The sequence below is a fragment of the Chenopodium quinoa genome, unplaced genomic scaffold (genome assembly GCF_001683475.1).
Source record: "Chenopodium quinoa cultivar QQ74 unplaced genomic scaffold, ASM168347v1, whole genome shotgun sequence".
Lineage (NCBI taxonomy): Eukaryota > Viridiplantae > Streptophyta > Magnoliopsida > Caryophyllales > Amaranthaceae > Chenopodium > Chenopodium quinoa.
Genome location: NW_018744582.1, coordinates 925,954 through 940,370, shown reverse-complemented (window position 1 = coordinate 940,370; position 14,417 = coordinate 925,954). Strand labels below are relative to the sequence as shown.

Here is a 14,417-nt window from a genome sequence, read left to right as displayed (position 1 = left end):
TGGCGGCACTCTTGCAACTTCATCCGTGCAACAAACGCTGTGTTGACGGGGTAGAATTGTTCTTTGAGTTCCTCTATGAACTCCGCCCATGTATCAATCTTGATCCTTCCTGCTTCGATGTCTGCGTGCTTGGTGCGCCACCACAGCTTAGCATCTTCGGACAAGTACATGATGGCAGTATCCACCTTCTGATCGTCACTTAGTTGACATATTCGAAAGTACTGCTCCATGTCGAAGAGGAAGTTATCAACTTCTTTCGCATCTCTAGCGCCACTGTAGTCGCGAGGTTTGGGCGGCTTTATCTTCGCCGCACCAACACCCAGTGCGTCTCTGCCCACAACGCGCGTTAAGGTAGCACATTTCTCAAGTGCTTCGTCGGCTTTTCCTTGAACAAATTGCAATTGTTCGCGGAGGGCATCTCTGTCAGCCATCAATTTCACAATTTGCTCGGCTTGCTCGTGTACAATGACTTGGAGCTCGGCCCATTTGTCCGCCTTCTCCTCGAGCCAAGCGAGCCTTTCTTCTACGAATTCCATCTTCGTGTAGCCCTCCTTGGTGCCTACACGGGTTGCTTGCGACGAGGTTTGAGCCTCGGCTCTGATACCAACTGTCACGGTCCGGGAGTTTGGACCCCGAAACGTGCGGCGCGCTCTAGCCTTTTGGCGACAAGAACGCTAGCCTTGAGCGGAAGAGGGGCTTGTGAGCACAAAGCAACACAAGCGGGCAATAGAATCTCAGGAGCACTCACGTCTATCTGGGCGACGGAGTGCGGGTGGTCGGGGCTTGTGACGGCCGATACTTCAAAGCGGGCACAAGCGGGTCCGAACCACGAGTCCTTAGCGCATCAAGTTGGGTTGGAGGGGAGCTAATATGCAAGTAAGACACAATATCTATAAAGGTCTAAAAACAAACAAGCATAAAAGCAAGGCAACACTTGGTAGAAGGCTTCAAGATTTCATTAATCATTCGCCCTCTAAAGAGCTTTAAATGACATACAAGGAGAATCCCTAGTGAACATTGATCTGGCAGTAACACAATAATGGGACCTCAAGCTAAGAAAACATAACCTAAACTCTAGGAAAGCACTTAAATGGAATCTAATATATCAAAAGGAGTTGGATTCTAACACTGAGCCACCGCCTTTATCAAAATTTCCTTCCCCGGCCTTGATAGGAGCTTCTCCTTCCAACCCTGTAACTTAGTCCACAACTTTTCTTTCAAGGAGGCAGAAAATATTTTTTTGACTTCCCAATGATGGTAGGAAGCCCAAGATAATTTCCGTGCCTCTCAACTTCACAGATCCCCAAAATAGAAACAATTTCTTGTCTTCGACTTGTCGAAACACATTTGCTAAAGACAACATCGGTTTTTTCAAGATTGACACTTTGACTCGAAGCTCTCTCATATTTGCTAATAATATCAGCAATCACCGAGCATTCACTAACCGTTGACTTAGCAAATAATATGCTGTCATCCGCAAAGAAAAGATGTGACACCCGCGAGTCCCTTAGCTCCATATAATAGATTCATCGAGGCGACTCTAGAATTCAAGGTAGAAAAAGCATCTGCCACTAGGAGAAATAAATAAGGGGTTATTGGGTCCCCTTGTCGAAGTCCCCTAGTCGGAGTTACAGCACGTGAAATTTTCAGTTAATCTTGAAAGAGAAAGAAACACTAGAGAGACAATCTAGTATTCTTCTCACCTAATCATCACAAAAACTAAATTTATACATAATTTTCTCCAAAAAAAAACCCACTTTACCCTATCATATGCTTTTTCATGTCTAATTTTAACGCAATCGAACCATCTTTTCCTTCCCCCTTCCTTTTCATGGCATGAAAAATCTCGAAAGCAACAAGAGCATAATTTGTAATCAACCTCTTCGGAATAAAACCACTCCGATTTACAGAAATAATTTCGTTGAGCATTGGTTTCAGTTGTTAGCCAATGTTTTTGAAATTATTTTGTAAATAACATTACAGCAGCTAATAGGCCTAAATTGAGTTATATATTTAGGGCTATCACATTTCGGAATTAACACAACACAAGTACTATTTACCTCCGAAAGGTTGATTTGGCCACGCCACCATTGATTCACAAAGTGAATAACACCATTTCCCACAATGTGCCAAAATTTTTGGAAGAATAATGCATGCATTCCATTCGGGCCCGGGGCTTTGTTTGGGTGAATTTGGAATAAAGCTGATTTAATCTCATCGTCAGTCGGCTCTGAAGATAATTGAGAGTTCATCTCATCTGTCACATTCTGCCTTAGACCAGCCATAACATCTTCAAAGTCACAAAAAGCTCACTGAAATATGATGATATGATTTTTTTCAACGTCTTCCCTCCCTGTGCGCCACTCGTTCTCTGAATTATAAAGCCCTATAATCATGTTCTTCTTTCGTTGGCTCGCTTTGTGATGGAAATAAGTTGTATTTTTATCTCCATCACAAAAATCATTTGCCCGAGCCCTAGCATGCCAGTACGATTCCCCCTGAGAGTGAAGGTTATCGAGCTTTGCAGAAAGAGAAGAACATTGTTGAAGCATGGCAGCATCCGAGTCAAGACATTGGGCAGCCTTAAAATCATCTTCAGTCTCCCTGATCTTTTTCTTTATGCTTCCAAAAGTGGTTTTTGCCCAGCTAGACAGAGATTCAGCACATAGGTTAATCATGTTCAGCATAGACTCTCCATTGCTACAATCCCAAGTCCCTTTAACAACCTCTCCACATTTGGCCTTTGATAACCAGTGAGCTTCAAATCTGAATAATTTTGAGTTATGCCCTCTTTCATAGTGAGTCTTTTCTGTCATAATAATAGGAGCATGGTCAGACAAATATATAGGATAATGTCTCACATTGTAGTTCGGGAAAGCCTCACACCACCCCACATTGGTAAGAAACCTGCCAAGTCGTTCTCGAACGAAAGAGTTTGGATTATTTCCTCTCTTCCATGTATAAATGCTACCCTTGTATCCCATATCGCGAAGGCCATGTCTATCAATCACACCCCTAAAAGCATCTATAAGGCTCTCCGCTTTAGAAACCCCTCCCTCCTTTTCCAGATGACTTACAATTTCATTAAAGTCACCAAATAACAGACATGGTAAAGAAAAAGTCAACATTATATCATCCATCAAAGACCAAGTCATATGCTTATTTTCCGTTTCGGGCCACCCGTAGATACCAAGTGCACGCCAAACAGGAATATTATCATGATTCAGAACATCTGAAATAATGTGATGGATAGAATAGGCACTAATTGAGATATTCACATCCATCCACTATAATCCCACTCCTCCTGACAACTATACACTGCTAACACACAAACCCAACACAAAACCACACTTATTTCGAATTTTTTCTAATCTACTAGCATCAATTTTCGTCTCCATAACAAACACGATTTCCGGCCTCTTTCTCCAACACCAGTCCCAGAGTGTACGAACTTTCTGCGGGTTGCCAAGCTTGCAGCAATTCCAGCTGAATATTTTCATGGCTTTTCGAGGGGTCGGTTGCGCCCAACTCCCTCTACTTGATTTAGTTCGTCTCTGGAAACAAACTCACTTCCATATTTCCCCTTCTTTTCTTTATTATTTAAAATCCCAGACCCCCCAAGCTCCTAATTCTCCTAACTTTTCCTTTTTCCTGCCACACCCCAACACTCACCAAAAGTATTCCCACCACTCATCACTACATCTCCATCATTGGGTCTGTTAACTCTTTTCCAAGTACTCTTCCCACCCATACTTCTTGTCTCCCTCACTCCCTCTTTTTTGTATTGAAACCCTCCCACTTTATTTATCTTACTTAATCCATCCCCCCCCCCCCCTTCTGCCTCATTATTGCCACTTCCCAGCCCCTCACTCATACCCATTCCCTCTCCTATAGGAGCAATGACATTATGTACATCTACCCCCACAATAAGATCTGCATTCTATTTCGGCATACCCATAACGTTATCATCACCCAAATCATGATTTGCCTCAGTCACCTTCATACTTTCCAGCATCACATTTTCTTTACTCACACTCACAGGCCTTAAAACAGATTTGTTGCTCTGGTTATCAGTGATCAGCATCAATGTTGCTTCGCTTGCATGAGGTTGATGGCTAACATTAGGAGACATATGATCAGCAAATTGAAGTTTTCTAGCAGCTCCTACAGGCCCCAACTTGATTGGAGTAGGAGAACTTCCTCCCCTGCCTTTTTTGCTCATTATAGTATCAACTTGTGCTGTCCAGATTACTCATTTTGAATACTCGTAACAATTTGTGTTACTCAAATGGCATTTCTGTAATATTTGTTTGATATGTGTAATAACAGTTGTTTGTTATCATCTTGTTGACGTAGCTCCACCTCCATCTTCTTCCCATTCAAAACCACGACCCTCCTCCACCTCCATTTTTCACTTCTTTCTCCCTCCTCTTCACACCAATTTCAATTTTAACTCTCGGTACACCATTGAAGCAACTTGAGCTTTCTTCTCTCGTGCACCGCCATTTTCACCGTCGTCTTTCTTGCAGCGAAAATGATTACCCTAAAAAAATGAGGGAAAATAGCATAGTTAATCCCAAAGGGTATGAATTTTGGCCTCCTCCATTGAAGCCGATTGCATATTTCATTGAAGCTTCTTCGTTTCTCCATTGAAGACTTTGAATATCTTTTGATTTTTCTCCATTAAAGTCTCTTCGTGAACACTGTTCCCTTCACTTTACCTCGTCTGACAAGTTTACCCCAACCCTATGTAGCAAAATCACCGGCATGTACTTTGAGTAACTTCGATTAATATTGTTTGCCACATTTACAAAGCTTTATTATATTCATTTGTTGGAAATTGTTAAGTTCAAAAGTCATTTCAACACACTCTTAACAAATAAACTTCAGAAATTATTTGAAAGTAAGGGTTCGCCAATAAATTAATTTGAGTTATTACTAAAATGAAGTTAGTTTTGATTATAAAGTGTATTATATGCTATGAGTACCTTATTCTAATAAACGATAATATTTTAAACTATATATATATAAACTTTTTTTGTTAATGTTAATGATTTTTTTTTACTAATACTCCATAATTTTTATTTCAAATTAAGTAATGCAATTTTAAACAATTAATCATAAAATACATCTCTTCATTTATAAATAAATTAAACTTCTGAGCATTTTGCTTGGATATTATGTAGTTTAAAATAAATTAAATCGAATGTAATATAAAACTATACATAAGAACAAATCTAATATTATATCGCATGATTGTATTTAAACGGAGGGAGTATTAACTACAAAGTATATTTTTCAAAGTTATACTCCGTAATCACTTTTATAATAACTTCTATCATTTTTTTTTGGTATCTAATATCCTACTTTTTCACTCAGCGAATTTATTCATTTTTTTTTCACCTATATCCTACTTATACACAACATCTATTGTTTTATTATTATTACTACCTTCGTTTTGCCAAGTGTTACTAGCAATTTACTATGTCTCAAATGCACTAAATTGACCATTAATATATTTTGATTATACATTAGTAAAAATTAAACAAATATATATATATATATATATATATAAAGTCGGTCTCACAACCAGCTCACGAGATAGAGACACTTGACATTTCAGTTTTTTCCAAGTTCCGTGCCACGTGGGAGATAAATAGGTATTATTGTGACACATATGATGCAAAGTAAGCAATTTTTGGATAGATTTTTTAAGATAAAATTGTTGTATAAAGTTTTATTATCGATAAAATTCTAATATTTCATATATATATATATATATATATATATATATATATATATATATATATATATATATAATTAATCATAACTTTTAATAAATATCCTATAACTCAATTCTATTTCCATCATCAAATTCGTTTTAAAAAGTTCTTTAAAATAACATCCATTTATAATAGTATATTTGATCAAAAACTTTTATACGTAGTTAGCAAAACCGTGTTACCAATACAAGAGTTACTTCTTTAGTGCTATAGGGGTTATTTGGTAAGTGTTATAGACTTATAGTGGTTACTCAATTATATTAGTGTTATAGATATGGGTTACTTAATCAGCCTTAATGATGCAATTGTATGCGGCTAGCCACATCAGCCAGGTGATGTGGCTAGTCGCATACAATTGCATCGTTATCTAATTTATTTTTAAAAAAATGTTAGAATATCGGTAAAAATAAGTTTTAATTAGTAAAAATAATTTTAGTTTGATAAAAATACTTTCAGTTCAATGAAAATAATTTAAGTTCAATAAAAATAATTTTAAGTTAATAATAATATAGATATCTATTTACAAACAAAGAATTATTTGACCGTATTTAACATTCAACTAAAAATGTTATCTTAAAATTCTATCAACCAAATATATTGAAAATTCATAACAATATTAATCTTATAAAATCAAACTTGATAATTTTTAGACTTATACTTGTATATATATGTACATTTAGACATGGTTGACATTGTGAATAATAATAAATGGGTAGAACTTAGTAAAATAGAGGTAGTGTATACATTAACTGAGTAGAATTCAAGAGAATTAAATAAAATGGAGGGGAATTAACAGAGTGAAAAGTTGATGTCTTTACCAATTATCCAAAACACCAGCATCCACTTTATATTGATTGTAAACTACTTCGTCAAATTACAAGAGTTTAACCTCTTCACCTTAAGTAAAAGTTAAGGAAACAAGGTCAAACTAGCTGATAATATCCGTTTTAAAAATAAATAAAAAGAGCGTCTTTCAAAAGAAAAAAATAAAAATAAAACAAGCGCTGATATTAAAAAAAACAGAAAGTAAAACAATACCAAAAAAATTTTGAAAATTTTGGTTGCTTCAAAAAATTATTAGTAATAGGGATCAGATGGTATAAAATTGGGGTGCCCATATTGTCGTAAATAAGGCTTGGGGCGGACACCCAATTCGCAATATAAAATGCGAAAAATGACCACTCATCATATCCCATTATCTGCCTGAAGGATCATACTTTAATCATTGTACAAGTTTCTGCTTATAAACAACTTCACCAGCTAATACCTTCTATCTTTACCCAATGTGGGACTTTTTGGTTTTTGCTCTACTTGTGCTATCTGCCTATCTCCGTCGCTTATGCGTCATCTTCCTCCTTATAGTCCACTCTGAAACAGCCGGTGTCGTCGTAAAGTAGCCTTTAGACATCACTGCTCAATGTTTTCTCTTAAGACACCGGGCTATCTAGTGATTGAGAAACGAAGTTGCATATATATTGTACTCTATGCTTATACAATTTACTTATCTACATACTCGCCTTAGTATACTCTTTATACATATTCCCTCTGTTAGACTATTAATTGTCAATAGTATTTCTTAACCTTTTGTTGGAAATTCCTTTACACAAACCTTTAATCTTCCCTTCACTCAACAAGAACTACTCGCCAACAATAATGGTTGCGTGACTTGCGTCATTCCGTTACATATATACGAAGTCGTTCTTTTTTTTTTTTTTGTGAAACATTCACAAAGTATAACATGATTTCTTAGCCATCATAGGTGACCACGTCAGCTGGCATGTGATGCTTGGACTTAGAATCAATTCCTCTTGAACGGGCAAAGGCAGGCCGTGCTCTCATTTCACAATAGTAGTCATTTGGCCGGCCATTGAAATAAGAAGGGACTCGTGTGTACGGAGACAAGCTTGATTAACTCTTTGCTAGTAAAATTTACGAATATCGGAACTTTATTTTCAGCAATGAGAGGAGAAGGGGTGACCGGGTGAGGGAAGAGCCCAACAAGTTCCTATGTGACTACAATTTCTGGGCGGATTGAATAACTACCAGTCTACCAACATTTGTTGCTAAAGCACGACACGTACAAGAATCTATAATAAGGTTAACATCGCTTAATGCACAGTGTAAGAAGACTCGGTAAACTCAATCCATTCCTCGCTGAATGAAAAGTGCACAATCCATATCTTGGTATCAGATAAGTCATTTCAAGTCTTCAAAGTAGTACTCCGTAGATAATTCATCAAATTACTTATATTTGACCAACAACATACATGGGCAATCCAGCAAATTCTAAAACTCTATAGAGGAAGCACGCGACCATAAACCAACATCAAGTCATCAACTTTCCCAAATCGATCACTTCCTCGCAAAATCTCAAATCGAATTCTCTAAAGAAAGCACCCATAAAAGGCGAAGAAAATATTCATGACTATTTGATTCAATCCTAAACTAGTCAAGTCCTTTTGTATAGTCTCTTTGGAGGGAGAATCACAAATTACACATAAATTGCTCAAGAACACCATCACAGATGCTTCACCGGAAAAAACAGTCTGACATCAACATAGTTAATTTACAGTTGTTCATTTCTAAACATACGAGAATGATAGAGAAGAATTAATTAGCAGACATCTGAATAAAGCAAGAAAACAAGAGAATATTTGCTATACAAAATTACATGTATAGCAGAAAATCAAGGGGAAGACAAGTCCTGTTTTTCGTTTATTTTTATTCAATTTTTCCAGGACCAACCTTTAATTTATAATATTATCAAACAACTAATATCAAACAACTAGAATAAGATTAAAAAAAACTAGAGTATTCCGATCAATCTCAGATCAACCTTCACATTCTAATAAGAGCAATCAGTAAACCAGCCCATACTAAGAAAGCCAAATTTCAGGGTTGCTAAACGACTTAATTCTATTTATGGTTAAACAAAATGTGACAAAACCCTCTCTCCTACCTGCATCTGGTATTATAACAAGAGCGCGAAGGACTTCAGATGCCACTCTGCAAACCCTATTGAGAAAGGTAGCTTCACTATTCAAAGGTAAACATAAAAGCATCAATCACTCCAGTACATTTCATTCAGTCGTCTAATCAAGCAAGCTTTAAAGGTTTCTACGGAGTATAAGTTTTCTTGTTCATTTAACATGAATGAAAAAATGACCTAACGCACTTTAATTGTTAGTCGAGACTCCCAGAAAAAGCAATATTCACTTGACAAGAAGCCACGCAGCAGTATAACATGCACCACGAAAGGTACCTGGGAGATCTGCCAACATTTTTTTTTTTTTTTGGACAGGAAGCAAAAGCCATTTATTAAGCTTCAATAAGGCTTAAATCAGCCAAAACAGGTTCCATTACATCACTAGGATACTCCTCTAACCAAACCCTTAACTCAGAAAAAAGATTACAAGCTTTTGCTTAACCATGAGCTACTTGGTTTCCTTCTCTTTTCACAAAAGAAAAGGAGACACAATAACACAAACGAGAAAGATATAGGATATCATTAACAATTCTACCAAAAGGAGTAGGAGGGACTTCTCCCTTCTTCAAGTGGCTGTAGAGCTTCAAGCAATCCGTCTCCAAACAAAGCCGTAAGAAACCTGCTTCCATAGATATGCCAAGGGCGTGTCTCATGGCCAATGCTTCCGCAATATCCACATCAAAACCACCCTCCATCCGGCAACAAGTAGCAGCCACGACATCACCTACATGATCCCTCATCACTCCCCCCAAGCCCACCACATTTGGCGTGAGTAAGGCAACATCTGCGTTCACTTTTATCATTCCAGCTATTGGAGGCTTCCACCGAGTTTCTAGCTGCGTGGCAGGTGGGTTAATATTGTTTACCTCCTTTGCTTGCTCAAGTTCACCTACTATGTTCACTGCTTTACGAATCACATCAGCCCCCTCCCACCTCCTTCTGTTGAAAATCCAATCGTTGCGTCGCAGCCACACACCCCACGCAATATTCCAAAACAGACTCCACCAAATAAAATCTTTAATTGTCTTCCATATCGAGCTACACCACTCTCCAAAATTTTCCCCTTGGTAGTGGGCTACAACCAATCTCAGAGGGGAGGTGTACCAAACAAGCCTAACCTGATCAAATTGAGCCAGCATATGAAGAGTACTCTCAGCAGCCTCGCCACACATAGGGCATATCACATCAGTATTTACACCTTTTCTCGCAAGATTATCACGAGAAGCAATCCCATTTCTAACACATTTCCAAGCAAAAAGCTTGATTTTTTGCGGAACATCCACATTCCATACCTTGTTCCAATCAAACAGAACACCTGCATTTGACGAGGAGGCAGTCTCTCGCATATGCTCAACAGATAGCAGGTTGTAAGCACTCCTCACCGAAAATCTGCCATCCTTCGAGTAATGCCACATCCACGTATCCTTGCTATCATATAAGGGTATAGGGATGCTCCGTATCATTCTAATCTCTGCCACAGAAAAATAATTATTTAGAGCATTTATATCCCAGGCCCTATTTTCCCATAATTGTCTCACATAAATAGGGCACTGATTATCCTTCTTTGGCTCGACGTTACTCGAAACTCAGGCATCTTTGGAACCCACGGGTCTCGCCATATGTCTGTCGAGGCACCATCACCAATATTTCTCCTAACACCCATCATCAGAATAAAAGAAGCCTTGCCCAGAATAAAGAGTATTCTTCCCTACCACCAAAAAAAAGTGCTCCAAAAATATCAGCACTACTAAGATAAAATAATTAGATATCCAATTACAGACTAAAACAACAAATTCAGTTACTGAGGTCAACTATACTCAAAGAAAAGTTAGTATCAGAATCATGACATGACTACTTGTGAGCATAAGTGATGAGCTGCAAAGGCAAATAGAATCAGATTAGTAACAACAATAAAGAAGTTGCAAGGCTGAACTTAAGATACATGGGCACAAAAAATTCAAGATATCATCTGAAAAGAAATATTCATGGACCGAACAGGATTATATAGAAAAATTCTTAGGAAGTACTCCAACAAGGGCCTTTCGTTGGGTTCTCTAGGTAATTTGTTCATCTCTTCCTGCCACCACGCTCCCTCAAAGAAAGAGTCAAGGTCTCTCCATCTCCAATATTGTAATAAGCAAGTTTGAGATTATCCTTGAGAAAACCGGCCTTCCCACTCAATTTCTGTTTGTTTGCTGGAAGTTGAATTTCCCCAGATACTTTTTCTTTCAGACTACCAACGGTTTCATTCAAGGACATGATGATTTCCAAAACTTGTCCCTTGAGGTTCCCTTCATCAACATTGGGAACAGATATGTTGATCCTGACAGTCCCTGAAGAGAAAAAACATTCAAAAGCAACTATTAGCTCCATCTCATGTAATTCAGGTAGGGTTAAGGATTTAGCTCAGACTATGCTCTGCTTCTTAATTAATGAAGGTGGCAGCTTGATTATGTCTGCCCAGAACAAAGACACCTTGCAATAATCGGGTCTAGATTGCATACATCTAAAGGTGATGATGGAAAGGAAAAAGGTACATCAAAATGAAGTTATGAGCAGTATTCACTTGACAAGAAGCCGCGCAGCAGTATAACACGCACCACGAAAGGTACCTGGGAGATCTGCCAACATAATAGAAGGAGCCTTGCCCAGAATAAAGAGTATTCTTCCCTACCACCAAAAAAAAGTGCTCCAAAAATATCAGCACTACTAAGATAAAATAATTAGATATCCAATTACAGACTAAAACAACAAATTCAGTTACTGAGGTCAACTATACTCAAAGAAAAGTTAGTATCAGAATCATGACATGACTACTTGTGAGCATAAGTGATGAGCTGCAAAGGCAAATAGAATCAGATTAGTAACAACAATAAAGAAGTTGCAAGGCTGAACTTAAGATACATGGGCACAAAAAATTCAAGATATCATCTGAAAAGAAATATTCATGGACCGAACAGGATTATATAGAAAAATTCTTAGGAAGTACTCCAACAAGGGCCTTTCGTTGGGTTCTCTAGGTAATTTGTTCATCTCTTCCTGCCACCACGCTCCCTCAAAGAAAGAGTCAAGGTCTCTCCATCTCCAATATTGTAATAAGCAAGTTTGAGATTATCCTTGAGAAAACCGGCCTTCCCACTCAATTTCTGTTTGTTTGCTGGAAGTTGAATTTCCCCAGATACTTTTTCTTTCAGACTACCAACGGTTTCATTCAAGGACATGATGATTTCCAAAACTTGTCCCTTGAGGTTCCCTTCATCAACATTGGGAACAGATATGTTGATCCTGACAGTCCCTGAAGAGAAAAAACATTCAAAAGCAACTATTAGCTCCATCTCATGTAATTCAGGTAGGGTTAAGGATTTAGCTCAGACTATGCTCTGCTTCTTAATTAATGAAGGTGGCAGCTTGATTATGTCTGCCCAGAACAAAGACACCCTGCAATAATCGGGTCTAGATTGCATACATCTAAAGGTGATGATGGAAAGGAAAAAGGTACATCAAAATGAAGTTATGAGCAGTATTCACTTGACAAGAAGCCGCGCAGCAGTATAACACGCACCACGAAAGGTACCTGGGAGATCTGCCAACATAATAGAAGGAGCCTTGCCCAGAATAAAGAGTATTCTTCCCTACCACCAAAAAAAAGTGCTCCAAAAATATCAGCACTACTAAGATAAAATAATTAGATATCCAATTACAGACTAAAACAACAACTTCAGTTACTGAGGTCAACTATACTCAAAGAAAAGTTAGTATCAGAATCATGACATGACTACTTGTGAGCATAAGTGATGAGCTGCAAAGGCAAATAGAATCAGATTAGTAACAACAATAAAGAAGTTGCAAGGCTGAACTTAAGATACATGGGCACAAAAAATTCAAGATATCATCTGAAAAGAAATATTCATGGACCGAACAGGATTATATAGAAAAATTCTTAGGAAGTACTCCAACAAGGGCCTTTCGTTGGGTTCTCTAGGTAATTTGTTCATCTCTTCCTGCCACCACGCTCCCTCAAAGAAAGAGTCAAGGTCTCTCCATCTCCAATATTGTAATAAGCAAGTTTGAGATTATCCTTGAGAAAACCGGCCTTCCCACTCAATTTCTGTTTGTTTGCTGGAAGTTGAATTTCCCCAGATACTTTTTCTTTCAGACTACCAACGGTTTCATTCAAGGACATGATGATTTCCAAAACTTGTCCCTTGAGGTTCCCTTCATCAACATTGGGAACAGATATGTTGATCCTGACAGTCCCTGAAGAGAAAAAACATTCAAAAGCAACTATTAGCTCCATCTCATGTAATTCAGGTAGGGTTAAGGATTTAGCTCAGACTATGCTCTGCTTCTTAATTAATGAAGGTGGCAGCTTGATTATGTCTGCCCAGAACAAAGACACCTTGCAATAATCGGGTCTAGATTGCATACATCTAAAGGTGATGATGGAAAGGAAAAAGGTACATCAAAATGAAGTTATGAGCAGTATTCACTTGACAAGAAGCCGCGCAGCAGTATAACACGCACCACGAAAGGTACCTGGGAGATCTGCCAACATAATAGAAGGAGCCTTGCCCAGAATAAAGAGTATTCTTCCCTACCACCAAAAAAAAGTGCTCCAAAAATATCAGCACTACTAAGATAAAATAATTAGATATCCAATTACAGACTAAAACAACAAATTCAGTTACTGAGGTCAACTATACTCAAAGAAAAGTTAGTATCAGAATCATGACATGACTACTTGTGAGCATAAGTGATGAGCTGCAAAGGCAAATAGAATCAGATTAGTAACAACAATAAAGAAGTTGCAAGGCTGAACTTAAGATACATGGGCACAAAAAATTCAAGATATCATCTGAAAAGAAATATTCATGGACCGAACAGGATTATATAGAAAAATTCTTAGGAAGTACTCCAACAAGGGCCTTTCGTTGGGTTCTCTAGGTAATTTGTTCATCTCTTCCTGCCACCACGCTCCCTCAAAGAAAGAGTCAAGGTCTCTCCATCTCCAATATTGTAATAAGCAAGTTTGAGATTATCCTTGAGAAAACCGGCCTTCCCACTCAATTTCTGTTTGTTTGCTGGAAGTTGAATTTCCCCAGATACTTTTTCTTTCAGACTACCAACGGTTTCATTCAAGGACATGATGATTTCCAAAACTTGTCCCTTGAGGTTCCCTTCATCAACATTGGGAACAGATATGTTGATCCTGACAGTCCCTGAAGAGAAAAAACATTCAAAAGCAACTATTAGCTCCATCTCATGTAATTCAGGTAGGGTTAAGGATTTAGCTCAGACTATGCTCTGCTTCTTAATTAATGAAGGTGGCAGCTTGATTATGTCTGCCCAGAACAAAGACACCCTGCAATAATCGGGTCTAGATTGCATACATCTAAAGGTGATGATGGAAAGGAAAAAGGTACATCAAAATGAAGTTATGAGCAGTATTCACTTGACAAGAAGCCGCGCAGCAGTATAACACGCACCACGAAAGGTACCTGGGAGATCTGCCAACATAATAGAAGGAGCCTTGCCCAGAATAAAGAGTATTCTTCCCTACCACCAAAAAAAAGTGCTCCAAAAATATCAGCACTACTAAGATAAAATAATTAGATATCCAATTACAGACTAAAACAACAAATTACGGT

The 14,417-nt window shown here is 37.9% G+C and overlaps 4 protein-coding genes across 4 annotated transcripts; all 4 read right to left on the bottom strand.

The window, feature by feature from the left end:
* Positions 1-9,156: 9,156 nt before the first annotated feature.
* Positions 9,157-11,446, bottom strand: LOC110699200 (probable splicing factor 3A subunit 1). Its single transcript, XM_021876693.1, has one exon. The coding sequence runs from the start codon at positions 11,140-11,142 to the stop codon at positions 10,837-10,839; it is 306 nt and encodes a 101-aa protein (XP_021732385.1). The 5' UTR covers positions 11,143-11,446; the 3' UTR covers positions 9,157-10,836.
* A 156-nt stretch (positions 11,447-11,602) lies between these two features.
* LOC110699202 (probable splicing factor 3A subunit 1) lies at positions 11,603-12,458 on the bottom strand. Its single transcript, XM_021876695.1, has one exon. The coding sequence runs from the start codon at positions 12,102-12,104 to the stop codon at positions 11,799-11,801; it is 306 nt and encodes a 101-aa protein (XP_021732387.1). The 5' UTR covers positions 12,105-12,458; the 3' UTR covers positions 11,603-11,798.
* A 106-nt stretch (positions 12,459-12,564) lies between these two features.
* Positions 12,565-13,370, bottom strand: LOC110699201 (probable splicing factor 3A subunit 1). Its single transcript, XM_021876694.1, has one exon. The coding sequence runs from the start codon at positions 13,064-13,066 to the stop codon at positions 12,761-12,763; it is 306 nt and encodes a 101-aa protein (XP_021732386.1). The 5' UTR covers positions 13,067-13,370; the 3' UTR covers positions 12,565-12,760.
* A 156-nt stretch (positions 13,371-13,526) lies between these two features.
* LOC110699203 (probable splicing factor 3A subunit 1) lies at positions 13,527-14,402 on the bottom strand. Its single transcript, XM_021876696.1, has one exon. It carries the CDS (start codon positions 14,026-14,028, stop codon positions 13,723-13,725), a length of 306 nt encoding a protein of 101 aa, XP_021732388.1. The 5' UTR covers positions 14,029-14,402; the 3' UTR covers positions 13,527-13,722.
* Positions 14,403-14,417: the final 15 nt, after the last annotated feature.